We start from the raw sequence: 21019 nt of genomic DNA on the forward strand, positions 1-21019 counted from the left end.
ACACTTTGTCATCATCTTCTTAAGGTTCCAACGACTTCCCGTCAACTCCATATTTCTTTGAATGCTCATTTACTTAATGCATTATTTATCTCAGTTATTGTTGCTAATTATCAAGAAAATTGTAGTTTCCTACACATATCCATTGTATCGCAGAAGTTATTCGAAGGCTGCCACAGACGTTATACTACTACAATAATCTTTAAGATAATTTTTATACAAACCCCATTTCTCAATAAGCATTAAGGTTTTCCACTATTGCAATGCAGTATGAAAGAGGAAAAGCGTTACAAAATAAGACAAGAGGAACAGACAGGCAGAGGTCAGAGGATTAAGTACATCTGTCTGAGGCTACTGACTCATCTGGAAAATATATATAACACTGAATAGGAATGAGAGGGTTGAAAATGTGAAGGAGGGAGTCAGAAAGTCCAGTAAGGAAGTCTTATGAGCTTCCAGAAATCCCATGAGGAACTGATTTAGGTGATTGTCATTGGCTTACGGAACAAAGTCCCACCAAACTGCCACCAAATAGTCCGGTTTGGTTTTTCCAGATAAAAATCTCACATGGCAGGTTACCTTTTTCTTGTTGGGCAACTCCCTGTTAGTAGATTTTTCTACTTGTTTTTATTATTGCCTGTTAGCCACCCTGAGCCCAGCTTTGGCTGGGGAGGGCGGGGTATAAATAAAAATTATTATTGTTGTTGTTGTTGTTGTTAAGTTGTAGGTGAACATTAAAGACGACACAGCGATTCTTCAAACAGCTCTTGTTTATTCACAGGCCAGAACAGAACTGAACTGAAGGGTTCAGTCAGCCTGCTTATATAGAGCTCTAGTACAACGTAACTGTAACAATTTTCTAAAACTATCCAATCACTGAACGTCACTTTCGATCCCTTATTTGCATAACTATCTACAGTATCCCCCTGCTGGCCCAGGGTGAGAACTTCAGCACATTATTATTATTATTATTATTTATTCCACAAAAGGTTGCAATCAGGGATGTGGCGTTTCCACCTTCAAGATGCTGCGATCTACTATCTTACTCTGCACAGCACTTAAAAGCTACTTTGATATCAAATTGCTGTTTCTTTCCCTGAGGCTTTGATATATATTAATTCCAAATGCGGGGGGTGGGGGAAGCCTGCCTGGAGAACCGGAAAAGACCGGAAGCTCAGGCCCCCAGGCTGCCACACCAGCACCCTCCTTGCGCAGTCACCCTGTTTCAATATCCTGTCACCTCATTTTGAGGCATGCAGGTGCCAGGTAAGATCCCGAGGGAAATGAAAACTGGTCTTTTAGTTTTGTTTTTCAGCTTAACATTTGTATGGTGCATTAACAGTATCCATGTTCTATATCTCGGTAATCCTTATGGCAGTGAATCCTCCAATGGTTAATTACAGTAATCCTATACTGTTAAATGGGACGCGGGTGGCGCTGTGGGTTAAACCACAGAGCCTAGGACTTGCCGATCAGAAGGCTGGCGGTTCGAATCCCCGTGACGGGGTGAGCTCCTGTCGCTCGGTCCCAGCTCCTGCCAACCTAACAGTTCGAAAGCATGTCAAAGTGCAAGTAGATAAATAGGTACCAGCGGGAAGGTAAACAGCGTTTCCATGCGCTGCTCTGGTTCGCCAGAAGCGGCTTGGTCATGCTGGCCACATGACCCAGGAGCTGTACGTCTGCTCCCTCAGCCAATAAAGCGAGATGAGTGCCGCAACCCCAGAGTCGGCCACGACTGGACCTAATGGTCAGGAATCCCTTTACCCTTTACCTATACTGTTAAATCAGGTTATTATCCTTATATCACTGATTGGGGAGACGGCAAAGGCCAACAAGTGAGTTTGATGGCCGAGTAGAGATCCAAACTGGGGTCTTTCAGCCTCAACATTCATTTTCTGAGAAATGAACTCTGTATTTAACCAGTTTACACTCGCTTCAGCAACCTGGGATTGCTGCTTCTTTCTTTAACATGCACACTCTAGATATATTACTCTTATATGGCAGCCTTGCAAATAAGCCTGCAAAAGTTACTAGCCTGCAGCTTTTTTCTTTTCTTTTTTTGCAACACCTACTAAGTTGCCGGTGGCCTGAATTTCTCTGTTGGCCAAGCCCCTTCTCTGCAGCTAGCATGGAAATGCTGTCCACTGGAGTTTTAGTGGGCTGCTCTTAAAGAAATTCCCTTCTACCAGGAAAGAGATTGTTCCTTCCTCCATAGCTACCACTAAAACTAGGTGGGCTGGCAGAAGAGGAAGGGAGTGGCCAGGAGTTCCTCTGCCAGTCTGTTTACTCACCTGCATGCAATTCCTGGTTGCCTATGACTACCAAACAAGTTGTTAAAGGCAAGGCTGAATTTTATGGGTTTTCTGCCAATCCCTTGAGCTGTTGAATTAGGAGTATAAAAACTATAAAATCAGGAAGTGTGGTGATGATGGGAACAAATTAGCATGTGGGCTAAAAAAAAAATCCCTCCCTGCAAACCACTTCCTCTTAGTACCTTGTAGCATACCGTATTTTTCACTCTATAGGACACACTTTTCCCCCTCCAAAAATTAAGGGGAAATGTGTGTGCATCCTATGGAGCGAATGCAGGCTCCTTGGCTTCAGCGATAGCAACGCGAAGCCTCCGAAGCGCAGAGGGAGTGCTCCCTGCACTCTCCGGAGGCTTTGCGTTGCTTTCGCTGAAGCCTGGAGAGCGAGAGGGGTCGGTGCGCACCCTCTCACTCTCCAGGCTTCAGGTTCCTTTTGCTGAAGCCAGGAGAGCAAGAGAGGGAGAGCTGTGCAGCGCCCCTTCAGCAAAGTGGGAGGAGAAATGGAAGGGGCTTCGTCTCTACTGCCACTTCGCTGAAGGGGCGCTGAGCAGAGAGGGGAAGAATTTATTTTTCTTGTTCTCCCCCTCTAAAACAAGGTGCGTCCTATGGTCAGGTGCGTCCGATAGAGCGAAAAATACGGTAATTATTTTCTGCTGTTCTTTGTTCAGTCAATACATCTTCATGGCTGCTGAATCCAGTGGGGTCTTTATCTCCTTTTTATAGTTATTGGGGGGGGAGGTATAATGCTTTTACAGAACACTGTGGCCAAAATAATTTTCCGTAAAGGCAGTTTTGAAATACGCCTAAAAAAAATGAAAGGTGCTTAAGAAACAAAACCATACAATAATGGTAAACTTTAAATTTTAGTCCCAGTTACCCTGGGACTGCAGAACAGAAGGGCTTAAGCCAGGGAACCCCCGGGAAGAAGAAGAAGAAGAGTTTGGATTTGATACCCCGCCTTTCACTCCCTTTAAGGAGTCTCAAAGCGGCTAACATTCTCCTTTCCCTTCCTCCCCCACAACAAACACTCTGTGAGGTGAGTGGGGCTGAGAGACTTCAGAGAAGTGTGACTGGCCCAAGGTCACCCAGCAGCTGCATGTGGAGGAGCGGGGAATTGAACCCAGTTCCCCAGATTACGAGTCCACCGCTCTTAACCACTACACCACACTGGCTCTACACGGGAGGCTGTACCTGTTGCCTCCTGGGAAGAACATCACTTAAGGGGGAGACCAGCCTACCTCATTCATCAGCCAGAGATGGACCCACCACCCTCTCACCACCACAATAAAATATTCTAGGCTCCCACTGGAACTTGAGAGCTGAAGGGAAGCACACTTTGGCCCCATGTATCAGCCAGGGGACTCAGGGATGTGTGTCTACGTGCCCCCCTGTTTTCCAGTTTCACCACTTCCAGAGGGTCTGCTCATTGAGCATTCTTCCTGATTTGCTTGCTCAAGGTTTTCAGGGAAGGTAATATGACACGCAGTGTTTACTGAGCATTCATACTGATTTGTTTGTGGAGAAATTATGCGACATTTGTTATCCCACGTCTTCCACTGCATTTCCCTGTCACTTTCCTTACTGCGGACAAAAAAGTCAGATAGGAGGAGGGAGGAGGAGTGGGTTTATTGTGCTAAAGCCACTTTAATTGCACAAAATGAGTTTGCTGGTGTGTACCTGAATCCTCAGAAGGGATGCGGGTGGCACTGTGGGTTAAACCACAGAGCCTAGGACTTGGCGATCTGAAGGTCAGCGGTTCGAATCCCCGCAACGGGGTGAGCTCCCGTTGCTTGGTCCCTGCTCCTGCCAACCTAGCAGTTCGAAAGCACGTCAAAGTGCAAGTAGATAAATAGGTACTGCTCCGGCGGGAAGGTAAACAGCGTTTCCGTGCGCTGCTCTGGTTCACCAGAAGTGGCTTAGTCATGCTGGCCACATGACCTGGAAGCTGTACGCCGGCTCCCTTGGCCAGTAAAGCGAGATGAGCGCCGCAACCCCAGAGTCGGCCACGACTGGACCTAATAGTCAGGGCTCCCTTTACCTTTACCTGAATCCTCAGTGTTTTGGATAATTTTCGTTTGTTTCCTCTGCTTGTAAGCTGTCTTTAGAATAATTTGATTGAATGGTAGGGTGCAATTCCGTTAATCAGTCTTAAATGTTCCTCTATAACTAGGCCTTTGGCTGATTAAACCATCTGTGGACTTTAAATCTGTTTATGGGTGGGTGGGGATATTGGTTTTTGCGAGCCATGCGCTAACCCCCCGGGCCGGGAGCCAGCTCCATAAATAAGGAGACATGACACAGAGATGTATAGGATTAAATTAGGCCACAACTTTATTAATTTCAGATGTAGGAAACCTTGGCTTAGGCACTGGACAGCATCCCTCTCAGCCCCAGGTTGAGGGAGCCCCTGAGGATACAGGTGTTGTGGGGGACACTGCCCTAGCCAGCTGCCAATTGGCCAGCCAGAAAGGGGGCAGAGCGACGGCTAGGCAGCGAGGGGGAGATGTCTCAGGGGCTCGGGAAGCCCATTCCGGGTCGCAAACCCCGCCCACACTCCGATAGGTGAACGGTAATTGTTATCATGTTATATATTTCCTGTTTTCATTTTGTATTTTTTATGCTGTAAACTGCCTTGTGATATTCAGATGAAGGGTGGTATATAAATAGTAGTGACAATAATAATACCGTATTTTTCGCTCTATAAGACGCACTTTTTCCCCTCCCAAAATTAAGGGGAAATGTGTGTGCATCCTATGGAGTGAATGCAGGCTCCTTGGCTTCAGCGATAGCAATACGAAGCCTCCGAAGCGCAGAGGTGTGCACTGACCCCTCTCGCTCTCCAGGCTTCAGGGATAGCCGCCTGAAGCCTCCGGAGACCAGCGGGAGCTCCTGCTGCGCTCCGGAGCCTTCGGGTTCCTTTTGCTGAAGCCGGGAGAGCAAGACTCTCAGCAGAGAGGGAGAGCTGCGCAGCGCCCCTTCAGTGAAGCGGGAGGAGAAATGGAAGGGGCTCCGTTTCTCCTGCCACTAAAACAAGGTGCGTCCTATGGTTGGGTGTGAAAAATACGGTAATACTAAATCTTCCAACATTCAGTTTCGTTGGATGTGCACAAAATCTAGTGCTGTGAGAGAAGGAGAAAAAATTCCCTCAACTCACTTTCTCTATTCCATGCACAGTTTTATAAACTTCCACCAGGTCACCTCTAACTCAGTTTTGCTCCAAACAAAAAGGTCCCCAAACCTTACTTGCATGCTGGGAATGTGTGGACAAGCCCCTGATCTTGATTTGTATGGTTCCCCAACCCCTTTCCCAGTCTCTGTTTTGCTCTTCTCTTTTGCTGTGTTTTGTAGACTGTTGAAAATATACTAAAAAGTTATTTACAAAAAGGGCAACAAAAGGATCAAGTAGAAATCCTTGTTCCCCTAATGTGGAAAAAATAAACTTCCCTTGTAGTAGAAGTGCCGGGTAATTCCCTAAATGCTTCAATACATTCCCCTGTTTTGTAAGCTGCTTCACAAATCATATAAACTCTTTCTCTTATATATAAAATCACTGTTACTGCACATCTAGCTGTAGAGGGGTATTTTGTATATACCATAAGAAAAAACAGTGGGAAGAGGCATCATGCCGTAGGGTGCTACCAATTTTCCTCGATTACTTTTGCATGTATCAAATGAGCATTAAAGACTCATCTCCTCCTCAATTCTAGACACATTACAAAACAGAATAAAAACACGCTTCGTTGAGCTGCCAGTCTGTCTCTCCATCTCTCCTCTGTCAACTTCTGAAAACATTCTTTTCAAAGAGCCATTTGAAGGGGAGGCGCAACAGCCGCATCTTGTTGAACATACTAATTATGGAGGTTGCGGCGGGAGACGCAGATGCATAAAAACAGGGAGCCTGCGGAAAGATGTGTGGCACCCTATTTTTCAAAGCCCTGTGCCCGTTCTCTATCTCTCCCCCATTCTATATACAAGCACACGTGTTATGGGGAATATGAGAAGTTTGCATGCCTTCTTAGTCATCTAGCTAGGTATCTTTCATAACAATAAAGAGAAATAACAGGACGGTTATAGTGATTTATTTATTTTTTAAAAAGAGGCTACATTCTTCTCTTTTCTTATTTATTTATTTGTTTTCTTTGTTTTTTAAAAAAGGAAGTCTCCTGGCATCAGCCTTCCCACTTAAAATGCCTCCTTCAGGACGGCCTGATTGTGACTATGTACATGCGTGGTATTATTTATTTATACAGTGGTACCTCGGGTTACATACGCTTCAGGTTACACACTCCACTAAGCCAAAAATAGTGCTTCAGGTTAAGAACTTTGCTTCAGGATAAGAACAGAAATCGGGCTCCCGCGGCGCGGCGGCAGCAGGAGGCCCCATTAGCTAAAGTGGTGCTTCAGGTTAAGAACAGTTTCAGGTTAAGAACGGACCTCCAGAACGAATTACCGTATTTTTTGCTCTATAAGACTCAATTTTTCCCTCCTAAAAAGGAAGGGGGAAAGTGTGTGCGTCTTATGGAGCGAATGCAGGCTGCGCAGCTATCCCAGAAGCCAGAACAGCAAGAGGGATCGCTGCTTTCACTGCGCAGCGATCCCTCTTGTTGTTCTGGCTTCTGAGATTCAGAATATTTTTTTTTCTTGTTTTCCTCCTCTAAAAACTAGGTGCGTCTTATGGCCTGGTGCGTCTTATAGAGCGAAAAATACGGTAAGTACTTAGCCCGAGGTACCACTGTATTGAAGACTGGACTTCTTCACACAGCACATCGTCAAACTCTGGAACATGTTTCCCCAGGATGCAATGATGGCCACCAACTGGGATGGCTTTAAAAGACGGTTAGACAAGATTCAAGGAGAAAGGGCTATCAATGGCTCTTGTGTTTTGCTCCCTGGCTTCCCACAGGTATCTGGTTGGCCAGTGAGAACAGGACCAGCAGGCTGTTGTTCCGTTCCTTTCTGAATTTCAGGTGGTCCATGATTCCCTAACCCCCCTCCGCATAATCACAATGTTCCCTTTTTTGTTGTTTGCAGCCAGTCCTGGGGAGGCTCGCTCTTCCCCTTCCCCACCACCCAGCCCCTCGGAGCAAGAGAAGAGCCCCCCTGAGCCACTGAGCCTTGCTCTGGAAAGCAGTAAAGAAAACCAGCAGCCGGAGAGCAGATCCGGTTCCTCGCTCAGCGGGAAGATCTGCCCCAGCAGCCAGGCGTCCGTCGGCATCCAGGAGATTGTGGCCATGTCGCCGGAGCTGGACACTTACTCCATCACCAAGAAGGTCAAGGAGGTCTTAACGGATAACAACCTCGGTAGGGTTGCTCAGGGGGGCAGCCAGCGGCGGGGGGCGATGTACTCTGGGGCCACAGTTCAGCTTGTTACCAGGAAGAGGTTTTCGCCATTGATCTAGGGCAAACAAACTACAACCCCAAGGTTTCCCTGGTCAGGAAACTCTGTTTTGAACCAGTGCACGTTTTGTAATAATAATAATAATAATAATAATAATAATAATAATAATAATAATAATAATTTTATTTATACCCCGCCCTCCCCAGCCAAGACCGGGCTCAGGGCGGCTAACAACCAATAATAAAAACAAGTTGATTAAAATACAATTTAAAAGATTAAGATACAATATTAAAACAATTAGGGAGCAATCTCATCATAGGAGGAGAAAGGAAATAGAAAGAGGCGGAGGGAATCAAACTGATTCTAAGCCCAAAGGCCAGGTGGAACAACTCTGTCTTCCAGGCCCTGCGGAAAGAAATCAGATCCTGCAGGGCCCTGGTCTCAAGAGACAGAGCATTCCACCAGGCTGGAGCCAGTGTTGAGAAGGCCCTGGCTCTGATTGAGGCTAATCTGACTTCCTTAGGGACCTCTAGGGTGTTGCTATATATAGACCTTAAGGTCCTCCATGGGACATACCGGGAGAGGCAGTCCTGTAGGTACGAGGGTCCTAGGCTTTAAAGGTCAAAACCAGCACCTTAAATCTGACCCTGTACTCCACCGGGAGCCAATGCAGCTGGAAAAGCAGTAGTCACGATTTGCCCCCCGATGGCGGCTTCTCCTCAGCCCATTTTAGTTCCACGGAGGTAAATCGAAGGAAGTGTGGCGAGGAAGAGCTACCAACTGGCTGGTGTGTGTGTTGGGGTTTCCACTATCTTGTTTCAGGGCCTGCAGCACCTCCACTGAGCCAACTAAGTAATATTTGCATTGGTGTAACGTGTTCCTGTCTTACGGCAGTCGCATATTTATTTATTAATGATCTGCCCTTCACCCTAAGGACCCAGATCAGGAGTTCAGTGTATCCCGTGATTCTGCAGAAGCGGAGTGTCAGCTTTTGGATTGGGGTTTTTTGTTTTGTTTTTTAGAAAGCAAGTTTCTAGACCTTATGAATACGAAGTTTAAAAGTGTGAAAGCACGCACATCTTTCTAAATTACATAGATCAGTGGTCTTCAGCGGGTGCAGACCTGAGACCCCAGCTCTGGCTCCTAAGCTTCAACATGGGACCCACTTTCACATTTTCACTTGGTTTGTATTTGATAGTGCTAAGAAAGCACATTATTAATCCTAGATTGGCAAGTCACAGAGCAAAACGCATAGTGCTACCAGTGCCACTTTTACGTATAAGCTAAACACTCTCTTGGGGGCCCCCAAAAAATTTAAAGGGAAAAAAATGGATGTATATTTCCAAAATATAAGATGAAAAACAAATAAAATAAAACCTACATACATCAACAGTGTTTTGTGTTGTGTAGGCTCCTATGATGTAAGTAATGGACGCCGCCTGCTCCCTAAAATATCACTGGTTTGCTCATTTCTATATATAGGGTACCTACATTCTGCATAGGACACAGGTGACGCTGTGGGTTAAACCACAGAACCTAGGACTTGCTGATCAGAAGGTTGGTGGTTCGAATCCCTGCAACGGGGTGAGCTCCTGTTGCTTGGTCCCTGCTCCTGCCAACCTAGCAGTTCAAAAGCACATCAAAGTGCAAGTAGATAAATTGGTACTGCTCTGGCGGGAAGGTAAACAGTGTTTCTGTGCGCTGCTCTGGTTCGCCAGAAGTGGCTTAGTCATGCTGGCCACATGACCTGGAAGCTGTACACCGGCTCCCTCGGCCAATAAAGCGAGATGAGCGCCGCAACCCCAGAGTCGGCCACGACTGGACCTAATAATCAGGGGTCCCTTTACCTTTACCTTTACAATCTGCATGGACTAGTCCATAAATTACCATATAGCATATATTCAATGCAAAAAAACAGTGACAATTTGTTGTTGACAAAGGACAGCTGGACATATAAAGGGCCCCATTACCTTCAGTAGCTTAGGGCCTCATGAAACCTAAATCTGGCCGTGAGTGCTGCCCAGTGCTATTTTTCTAGAGAAATGAACACCTTCCTCGTGATGTGTGCACAATGCAACTTACAGCAAGCATTCAAAACATCAAGATTCAGAGCACTGGGAATAAAAATATACAAAATACGGAGCGTGTCAGTAAATCCAAAAATGACAAAAGTTAACAATTTAGCAGACTCTGAATGAATTCAATGTTTTTAAAACAACAGCAAGGCTTAAGTACATAAATTCAGAGTAAAATGAGAGTTGGTCCCAGCACAAAAGACCTGGATCTCAGCCCACAAACAGTTCCCCTAGCTCAGGGGTCGGCAACCCACGGCTCCGGAGCCGCATGTGGCTCTTTTACACCCTTGCCGCGGCTCCGGGATGGATACTAGCGAGGGGAGGGGGCGCATTGTGCGGCCCGACACTCCCCACTGTGGCGGGCGCTGTACTGGCTGTGACGTCGCATGGGGGCGGTGTGTGCGTTAGTCACGCACCGTCCCGACGTCACCTTCCCGCCCGCCCGCTACATTGTAAGGGGCATGTACGCTGGTCACTGCATTGAAAGGGGGCATGTACGCTGGTCACTGTTTTGAAGGGGAGTGAAGAACACACACACACACAAAAAGGTAACTTGTTAATTTAACGTTTATTTCTATGAGGAGGAGTAATTCTGAGGGGTCAAACAAAGAAATAATAAAAAAGTGACAAAAAAAGTTATTTTTATAATGACGAGTTTTGCGGCTCCCAGTTTTTTTTCCCTTCGGAAACGGGTCCAAGTGGCTCTTTTTGACTTAAAGGTTGCAGACCCCTGCGCTAGCTGCAAGGACCTCTGTTGCTTCTGAGATAACAGCAGCATTGAAACAGTCCCTCTAAGGTGCTGTTCACTTATGTTACCTCTTTGCTGGAAACAGCCAATGCTGCAGTTAAGTTTCTCCTCAGCGGCACCCCGCAGTCTGAACTTCCAATCTCTCTCTCTCCTGTTAGGTCAGCGGCTTTTTGGAGAGAGCATCCTGGGCTTGACTCAGGGGTCCGTCTCTGACCTCCTTTCCAGGCCCAAGCCATGGCACAAGCTGAGCCTTAAGGGAAGGGAGCCCTTTGTCCGCATGCAGCTCTGGCTGAACGACCCGCACAATGTCGACAAGCTCCGGGACATGAAGAAGTTGGAGAAGAAAGGTGAGGCGGGGGAGGGCGCCCATGCCAGAACTGCTTGCCTTCCTGGGCCGGCGTCGCAGGCAGCAGCTGTGTGACACCTGGGGAGATGGCATGCTTTCCCCTTGTGGGGACCACACCTTCGCTAGGGATGCTGTGAAGCTACAAGGGACCAGGCCTGAGATTGAAGTTCCTGCCCCCAGCATGCTTCCCCTTTGAATGGGTGATGCCTCCTTCATTGGACGTATTTAACTCCTTCCTTGGAGGTTTTTAAACAGAGGTTGCATGGCCATCTATCAGGGAATCTTTAGCTGTGATTCCTGCATTGCAGGGAGTTGGAGTAGATGACCCTGGGGCAGTGGCGTAGCTTGGGGGGTGCAGAGGGGGCCGGCCGCACCGGGCACAACATCTGGGGGTTAGGGTTGGGGGCGCAAATCCACGGGTTAGGGGGCGCAAATCCACGGGTTAGGGGACGCAAATTACTTGCCTTGCCCCGGGTGCTGACAACCCACGCTACGCCACTGCCCTGGGGGCTCCCTTCCAACCCTGCAATTATAAGATTCTGTGATATGTAACAAGGATGAGTGAATCCTTTCCTTCTACAGTGGTACCTCGGGTTAATTACAGTGGTACCTCGGGTTACATACGCTTCAGGTTACAGACTCCGCTAACCCAGAATAGTACCTCAGGTTTGCTTCAGGATGAGAACAGAAATCGTGCTCCGGTGGCAGCAGGAGGCCCCATTAGCTAAAGTGGTGCTTCAGGTTAGTAACAGTTTCAGTTTAAGAACGGACCTCCGGAATGAATTAAGTACTTAACCCAAGGTGCCACTCTACTTAATTCGTTCTGGAGGTCCGTTCTTAACCTGAAACTGTTCTTAACCTGAAGCAGCACTTTAGCTAATGGGGCCTCCTACTGCTGCCACGCCGCCGGAGCACGATTTCTGTTCTCATCCTGAAGCAAAGTTCTTAACCCGAGGTACTATTTCTGGGTTAGAAGAGTCTGTAACCTGAAGCGTATGTAACCCAAGGTACCACTGCATTTCTAATGGGGGGGCAGCAGATACTGCATATCTGGAACATCCTTCCACAAAAGGCAGTGGTGTCTGCTTTTCGCAAGGGTAAATGGAGTTTTTTAAAGACTCCATTTGCCAGCTGGCTCCCTTCTAAGCTCAAGGGCAGGGCCTTGCAGAGCCAGGCAGAGGCCTGGGCCAGGTAGATAATGTGCCCCCCCCTTTTTTTTTACCCTGGGGATAGCTGAAGTCTTATAAATAAGTAAATATATAAATGATTTTCACAAAAGTTATGCTGACAAATAATTTTATTTCAAGGCTTGAACCGTATCTGCATATAAAGACAAAATGGAAAATATAGATATACAACAGTGCTTTTTAAAAATACATAGGGAAGAGGATTATTTTAAGTATTTACATTTAAAAATGCTTTCCTAGCGATTGTGAATAAGGCCCATCCTTGACAACCTTGTGCCTCGATTCTATGAATGGCTTCATTCTGCACTCGGTCACCATGCCTTCATTCTCATATGTGTGTGTGTGTGTTTGTGTGTGTGTGTGCGTGCTTCACACAGGCATATGGTTGGCCACTGTGAGAACTGGGTGCTGGACTAGATGTGCTATTGGCCTAATCCAGCGGCCTCTTCGTATAGCCTGATGTTTAAATCAGGACCATAAGAATGCCTTTTGAGGATCCTTCCTTCCTTCTCTCTAGCCTACCTGAAGCGTCGCTATGGACTGATCAGTGCCGGCTCAGACAGCGAGTCCCCCAACACCCGCTCGGAGTGCCCCAGCCCCAGCCTCCAATCTCAAGACCTCAGCCTTCTGCAGATCAAGAAGCCAAGGGTGGTCTTGGCTCCCGAGGAGAAAGAGGCCCTGAAGAAGGCTTATCAGCTGGAGCCCTACCCTTCCCAACAGACCATCGAGCTGCTGTCTTTCCAGCTTAACCTCAAGACCAACACAGTGATCAACTGGTTCCATAACTACAGGTGAAGAATCGGGCCGGATGAGCTTTCAACCCCTTCCTTTCCATATTAAGGTCTCTGCCAGGGCTGCTTTAAGTCCAGGGGTGGGGGCCCGCAGGCCGAAGGGCAGAACACAGCCCTGGCTGGAATGGTCCTAGTTGCGTGGTTGGTGGGAGGTGTCAGTGTTTGAAAAAGAAAAGGTTCTGACCTCCTTCTAACTCCTTTGCCTAGTCCTCAGACCTTGTTGTTGTTTTTGTTTAGTCGTTTAGTCGTGTCCGACTCTTCGTGACCCCCGGACCAGAGCACACCAGGCCCTCCTGTCTTCCACTGCCTCCCGTAGTTTGGTCAGACTCATGCTGGTAGCTTCGAGAACACTGTCCCACCATCTCGTCCTCTGTCGTCCCCTTCTCCTTGTGCCCTCCATCTTTCCCAACAGCAAGGTCTTTTCCAGGGAGTCTTCTCTTCTCATGAGGTGGCCAAAGTATTGGAGCCTCAGCTTCAGGATCTGTCCTTCCAGTGAGCACTCAGGCCTGATTTCCTTCAGAATGGATAGGTTTGATCTTCTTGCAGTCCATGGGACTCTCCAGAGTCTCCTCCAGCACCATAATTCAAAAGCATCAATTCTTCGGCGATCAGCCTTCTTTAAGGTCCAGCTCTCACTTCCATACATCCCTCAGACCTTAGTTGCCACAAAAGAGTCTTTGAGAAAGAGTATTCTTGCAGAGTATTGCTGCTTTAGGGATGCGGGTGGCACTGTTGGTTAAACCACAGAGCCTAGGGCTTGCTGATCAGAAGGTCGGCGGTTCGAATCCCCACGAAGGGGTGAGCTCCCGTTGCTCCCCTGCTCCTGCCAACCTAGCAGTTCAAAAGCACATCAAAGTGCAAATAGATAAATAGGTACCGCTCCAGCAGGAAGGTAAATGGCGTTTCCGTGTGCTGCTCTGGTTTGCCAGAAGCGGCTTAGTCATGCTGGCCACATGACCTGGAAGCTGTACACCGGCTCCCTCGGCCAATAAAGCGAGATGAGCGCCGCAACCCCAGAGCCGGTCACGACTGGACCTAATGGTCAGAGGATTGCTGCTTTTATTCTTTAAAAGTCTTCTTCTCCAGCCACGACTGACAGCTTTTTACACACACCAAACGCAACCAGCTTTCTACCATCCATCCAACCCAACACTAACATTGACCACTTTATATATACAGGTACAATTTAGCGAAAGGTTGCATGAGTCATTGTAGGCCGCTGACTCATGCTGACTGTTAAAGAAACAGTAGCCAATTTTTAGCCGTGACAGGAAACAGCAAGGTGCGCATGCAAAAAAGCTCCAATTGTGACATGTGAAAGGGTCACACCCGTTGGCCTGCCTAATTTTGTGTCTGGCCCCCACCCACCCCTGGCACGCAGCCTCAGGAAGATTTCCTCCCCAAGAATTGCAACCCTCAGATTGATAAAAAGATTCCCCACCCAGGTGATCCATTACAGCAGTGTTCATTTGAAGGTGAGCTCCACCTCTGGGCAGTGAAAGGAACGAGGCACCGCAGTGCACTTCCGTATTGTCCACTCATCTCTAATGCAGTCAGAATCTGATCACGGAAACTGCTTAGGCGGTGTGGGCATTTTCAAAGGGCTTTGCAGTCTTACGACACTCCCAGGGAGTGAAGCCACTGTGATTCCAATAATAATAATAGTACTTTTATTCTTTGTACCCCGCCCATCTGGCTGGGTTTCCCCAGCCACTCTGGGCGGCTTCCAACAAAACACTAAAATACAGTAACCTATTAAACATTAAAAGCTTCCCTAAACAGGGCTGCCTTCAGATGTCTTCTAAAAGTTTGGTAGTTATTTTTCTCTTTGACATCTGGTGGGAGGGCGTTCCATAGGGCAGGCGCCACTACCGAGAAGGCCCTCTGCCTGGTTCCCTGTAACTTGGCTTCTCACAGCAAGGGAACCGCCAGAAGGCCCTTGGCGCTGGACTTCAGTGTCCACGCAGAACGAAAACATTAAAAAGCTGCCCTGTACAGGGCTGCCTTCAGATGTATTCTCAAGGTTGTATAGTTACTTATCTCCTTGACATCTGATGGGAGGGCATCTCACAGGGTGGGTGCCACTACCGAGAAGGCCCTGTATCATTAAGGTAAGGCATTTTGACTGAGAATAGTAAGAGTGGCCCGCGCCAGAGGCGAATTTAGGGGAGTGCAAATGGTTTGCCGGCACTGGGCGCCCAGCTGAGAGGGCACCACCAGGGGCACTGCAACAATAACAAACAACGGAAGGTGAGAGGCGGGTGTGTGATGTCACACAGGGTGCCGCTGAAATTTGAAAGCCCAAAGTCCACCCCTGCCCACAGAATGAGTGGCAAAAGTGGGTCTTGCACCCTAAAACCTTCTTAGCCTTACTGCATGGTGCTCCACCCTACGAACTATTCTGGCTCTCACTCTTCCTCGCTAAGTCCTCGAGGTCGTCTGCTGTTAGCCGCCCTGACTCCCTGGCCTTTTCCCTGGCAGGTCCCGGATGCGCCGTGAGATGCTGGTGGAAGGAGCACAGGAAGACACAGACCCGGAGCAGAGCACGACGCCAGCCAGGAACTCCCTCAAGGACCCTCCGCCCCAGAGCCCTGACTCCGAAGAAGAGGACAGGAAGCCCACCTTCAGAGACGCCGAGTGCCAAGGAGAAAGCGAGTCCCTGGTCCAGATCAAGGAGGAGCAGGTGGAGGACTGTGCAAACCACAGGGACTCCTGCAGCCTGGATGGGGAGATGGAGCCTCTTTCCAGGTCTAGCCTCAAAGAAGAGCCAGTGGAGGCAGCATATACAGGGAGCCCAAGCGAGGCCCACAATGTGACATGGGGCAGCGCCCCACATAACAAAACACACGTCCCCGGGGCTCCCGATTACCCCTCTTTGCATAACCCCCTGGAGTCAGACAGCAGCGAGAGGCCTCACCCGGACCCCATTAGCTTTAAATCGGCTTCCGAGTCCTCCCGGTGCAGCTTGGAGGTCTCCCTGAACTCCCCGTCCGCAGCCTCCTCGCCTGGCCTCATGGTGTCCGTCTCTCCCGTCCCGTCCTCGTCTGCCCCCATCTCCCCGTTGCCACTGAGCGCCGTGGCTGCCAAAGCGCCGAGTTCAAGTCCCGCCACGGATACGGGCTCGACGCCCCCGAATGCCAAACTGAACACAAACATCCAGCGGCGGCACGAAAAGATGGCCAACCTCAACAGCATCATCCATCGGCTGGAGAGAGCAGCCAACCGAGATGAAACCCTGGAGTGGGAATTTTGAGGAGGCCGAGTCAAAAAGAAAAAAAACTACCCATATTTTGTTGTCCAGATTTTAGATGCTGTTGAACAAGCTGGTGAAGCAGGGAGTGGTAGCGGAGTGTGTACAGAAATAGATCTATCTAGCTATATATATAATATACATATATCTATTTTATTAATTTCCTTGACTACTAAGGAAGAGAGATAAACCAGCTCCATTTTGTTGAACAAGAGTGGTTAAACAGCTACGCTGTAGCTCCTTTTCTTAGCTCCTGACGGGAAGATAAAATTGACCTTGTTTGTTTTAAATGTGAAAACGAAAAAAAAAACAAACAAAAACCCACTTGGGAACACTTTTAGAAGAAAAAAAACATATTAAAATAATATTTATAGACCTCTTTTAGATATTTTAATAAAAGGAAACTTTGGAATTTATTAACAGCTCAAGCTGCTTTGATATTAAAAGATAGCTATAAACTGTATCAGTTGTGTCATTAAATGTCCACTGAAAAGTCTTGTAGTTTGCCACTGGATGAGATTAAAAATAATTTAAAAATTTAAAGATATAACCCAGACTCATTGATCAAAGCCATCAAGAAGCACTATGAGACTGACCAAAATTTTGCTAAGCTTGATCACCGAGGGGGGGGAGTGGGTTCTTTTTCCTCCCCCCACCTGTCTGTAAGACACAGCGTTAGTGCGACATTTTCCAGGGACTTGTCTTATAGTCCATGAAGACTCTAAATTTGGAATCCACGATGCCATCCTGAGTCTGTTACTTAGTTCTGGTGGTATGTTTTGGAACCTGTTCGGTTGTTTTCCTTTTCCTTTCCTTTCTTTTTTTGTAACATGGGGGCGGGAAGTGTTGCGTGCCGTTGTATATGTTGTAGAGATATGTTTGCAATAGCCTTCCTGAACAAGATGTAGCATGGTTTGAGAACTGACTCCATAGTTGGGATGCTTTCCTCTAGCAAGTGACCTGCCAGAAACCAAAACCAAGGAACACGGCCAGAAGCGTCATTAACGAAGCAGCAGCAAACAAACAAACAAACAAACAAACAAACAAACGACAGCCATGCTCTTCCTCCTGCCCACTATTTTAGAAAGTAGCATCTTTTGTTTCAGAAAGGTGTGTTTGGCAGCTTGAAAAATATTGTGGTGCGTTTGGTTTTTGGCAAGGACAGACTTCAATAACCGGGACACCCCATACAAAGGTTTACATTTTTTGGGGTGCGTGAAAATCACTGCCTTTTTGCTTAGCTCAGTGTTTTGTTTCTGGAAGGGAGCAACCAGCTGAGGTTCTTGCCTACAAGAGTATGGAAATATAGAGGAAATGTTGGTTCATGCTCAATTTCTTTTCCACCCCAACCCACCCCCAATTGTCAACCCAGTCATGAGTTCCCCATGTGCCCTTATTCATTCCAAGGGAGACGGTACTGCAAGCTTAGAGGAGAAGGTCTGGCGCACATCAAAGGACTTTGGGGCTTGTGCCCAAGACTCTCTGTGTTTCTAACAGACCCCACTGGAATCCCAATCAAGTCAAGAATCTCCTGTCAGATGTGGTATTCAGCTTCCTAAAATGGAACACTTCCAGTTTTCATTTATTTATTTTTTTAAGTTTCTGGTCCTCATTGCTGTGAAGAGAAGCTTGAAAGTGTATTGGCAGTGCGTACTGAAAACCCAGAAGCTGGAGTAGATTATATGTGTGCTGAGCACAACTTCCAGTGCGTTAAGAAGATGGCGCTTTGGACCCTGACCTAGTTCCCCACAGCTGACATCCTCCATCACCAACCACAACAGTTCTCCATCCTTCCTTCTTCCTATTTTGCCTGCACTGACCAAGAAAACGCCCTTTGAAAGCTTTATGCAAATTTGCACACACTTATTTTGCATACCAATTTCATAGCGCATAATATGCTTGTGTGATGTATGGCATTATTCATTCGAGGGGGTGGGATGTATTATGCAAAGTAAGTTTCTGCAAATGTGCATGTTTTTAGTCTGACCGTCAAATTCATAATTTTCTTTGGTGCAGAACTGGCAGGGAAGCAGGGCCCAGTCTCCCATAAATCGGTTGGGAGCTGCAATGTAGCTTTCATTGACACTAGATCTGGCATAGAACTCATGCTGAGAAGTAAGAAGGGTCATAGCTCAGCGGAGGAGTGCGCGTGCATTGCATGAAGAAGTTTTTGGGTTCAATCCCTGGCATACTCAGGTAGGGCTGGGAATACCCCCCCCCCTCAGATCCTGGAGAGTCAACTGCCAGTCAGTGTAGAATGTTGTGTGGACCAAGGGTCTCACTCTGTATAATACAGCTTCCTAGGTAGGATCTGGCCAGAGAGGATCACTGACCAATTGTCCCCCCTATGTGTCTAGGTGGGACACTTGGTCAGTGAGTATATATATCTCCCCAGAAGTGGGCAACTCTCCCCCCCCCAAAAAAAAATGAAAAACCCAGTCAAATGAGGACTTAAGGATGCACAGTCTATCCTAAATTGATCATGGAAAGTTGCATCAACTAAAATAGAAAAAGAGAAAGCTTAAGTAAGTTAGCCTTAGTATTTGAGGAGAGGTCAGACTTTAGGGACATGGGTGGCGCTGTGGGTTAAACCACAGAGCCTAGGACTTGCCGATCAGAAGGTTGGCGGTTCGAATCCCCGCTCCGGGGTGAGCTCCCATTGCTCGGTCCCTGCTCCTGCCAACCTAGCAGTTCGAAAGCACGTCAAAGTGCAAGTAGATAAATAGGTACCGCTCCAACGGGAAGGTAAATGGCGTTTCCGTGCGCTGCTCTGGTTCGCCAGAAGCGGCTTAGTCATGCTGGCCACATGGCCCGGAAGCTGTACGCTGGCTCCCTTGGCCAATAAAGCGAGATGAGCGCCGCAACCCCAGAATCGGCCATGACTGGACCTAATGGTCAGGGGTCCCTTTACCTTTACCTTTACCTTTACAGACTTTACACCTCTGGGTGAGACATTTAGGGTAGACTGTGCTGCTTCTGACAGGTGTTCAAAAATACACAAAAAAAGCCATTGGAGCTGTAGGGCGAGAGCTATCCAAATGTTGGCTGCATCTGTGGCTTTCCAGAGAGCCTGGTCAGCTGTTCCGTGGCCACCTTCTCCAAGGGCAGGTTTTCTGCTTCATCTCTGCATCGGCAGTAACAGAATGATCCAAACAAATGATGCAAGAAGGCTGCAGAATCACCTGGTGAAGGCTGGCCGGGAGACAGACTAAGCAGGCCTACGCACCTTTCATTCGGCTACTTTGAGCTCATGTGATGTGAGGTGCTTTTCCTCCAACTATTTCCTGCTTTCATTAAATTATTTCTCGGGACACCTGCATGTTTCCCACCCCAGCAGAGTCAACCTCTCAAAAACAGCTCACAGTAATAATAAAGCAGCAGCTAAAGCATTTTTACGGCTGGCGGCAAAGGAGAACATTTTAAAAAAGCCAGCTAGAACCGCAACACAGGGCTCCCTATCCTACCCTGACAGCCCTGCAGAGGAGCCAGGACCTCTGGTGGCATCAGGGCAGGTTTTTGAGTCAATCTGTCAAGGCCCCATTCAGTAGAGTGAACAGGAAGGCGCCCAAAAGTGGCTGGGTCGGCTTTCCCACATTTTGAAGTGAAGCAATTCAGTGGGGGTGGAGGGATTGATTGACTGCAAGACCATAAAGTCCAAAATTCTTGAAATAACCTAGCTGCACAACTGCCAGTGACTTAACCTTAAAACCTGCGTAGGTTTGTGCAGGACGGGGCGAGTCTTTGAGCTTCCCTGACCCCGTGCCACATAGAGTTTTGAAGGCTACTCAAATGGTGCTCAGAACCGGACCAGGAGAGAGTACAGCTGTTCAGAATGACTGCCTTAATAAGTTTGGATTGGAGAGTTGCTTTCCTCCCACCCCGCCTCGTTCTCAATTAACACTGGTTAATCCAGTTATTCATTCTTTAACTTGGGCTTGAAACGCTTTTGAAACAACGGGCTGCTTTTGAAAATGGAGAAGCAATGAGTAGCTTGCTGCAAAGGCTATGCATTGAGTAGGGGGTGTGCTTCCCCCCACCCCCTCTGTTTTCATCAGAATGGAAGGCATTTTTATGTATAGTGGTACCTCTGGTTACGTCCTTAATTCGTTCCGGAGGTCCGTTCTTAACCTGAAACAGTTCTTAACCTGAAGCACCACTTTAGCTAATGGGGCCTCCCGCTGCCGCCAGAGCACGATTTCTGTTCTCATCCTGAAGCAAAGTTCTTAACTTGAGGTACTATTTCTGGGTTAGCGGAGTCTGTAACCTGAAGCGTATGTAACCCAAAGTACCACTGTATTGGCAGTTCACGACTTCCCTTGATCTGGCCTTCTGACAGGCCTTGAAAATGGCCCCCATGCAGGAACCATCTGAGCAAATGCAATTTTCACGTACCGTTAACTTTTCTAACCGTTTGCACGTTAGCAGGAAACAGAAAGTGGAGTTGGATCCATTGACTTCTCCCCCCTGGCTTTAGTGGAACAGGATTTTTGAACTAAGCACTTAAGAGAGAGTCTTTCAAACCCGGAGAGAAATCCTGTTGCACTGAAAGCTGACGGGCAGGCGTCAGGTCACGTTTTCTTAGCTTCATGTACTGTACTTTAAAAAGTTTCTACAAGATTGATTGAACTTTGTTAAACATTTTAAAGGGGGAAAAAGGACCACAAGTTCTGTAAAAGAGCCACTAAAAATAATAATAATAATAATGAAATTGTATAACATCTTGGCTTGGCGTCTCAGTTTATTGTGTTGATCTCCTTTTTTTGTCCACTGCTGCCCTGCTAGATTAATGAAGTCTGTGCCCTGTGCCTTCCTGCACTAGGTGATGGGAAGAAAGGCCAAAGGAACTCAAGCAAGAGTAATTCTATGATGTCTATATCCTGCCTTTTCTCCATGGTCAGCAAAGATGGTCTTCATTTGCAGGTGGTACCCAAGCTTCTCTACTGCTCACAGCGGGCTCTGACAACAGCTTTCTGTTGTG

General features: G+C 47.5%; 1 protein-coding gene across 3 annotated transcripts in view; it reads left to right on the plus strand.

Annotated features, from left to right (window-relative positions):
- CUX2 (cut like homeobox 2) overlaps positions 1–20687 on the plus strand; it is a 250431-nt gene extending 229744 nt beyond the window's left edge. For 2 of the 3 annotated variants that reach the window (XM_083514127.1, XM_083514128.1), the window contains 4 exons: positions 7338–7607; positions 10626–10814; positions 12518–12791; positions 15273–16581. In XM_083514127.1, the coding sequence (XP_083370253.1) occupies positions 7338–7607; positions 10626–10814; positions 12518–12791; positions 15273–16044 (1505 nt within the window). In that variant the 3' untranslated portion in view covers positions 16045–16581. Of the gene's footprint in view, positions 1–7337; positions 7608–10625; positions 10815–12517; positions 12792–15272 lie in introns of all 3 variants that reach the window. The other variant, XM_083514129.1, reaches the window with a different exon arrangement.
- The last annotated feature ends 332 nt before the right edge of the window (positions 20688–21019 follow it).

Source organism: Podarcis liolepis (assembly GCF_965112155.1).
Source record: "Podarcis liolepis genome assembly, chromosome: 7".
Classification (NCBI taxonomy): Eukaryota; Metazoa; Chordata; class Lepidosauria; order Squamata; family Lacertidae; genus Podarcis; species Podarcis liolepis.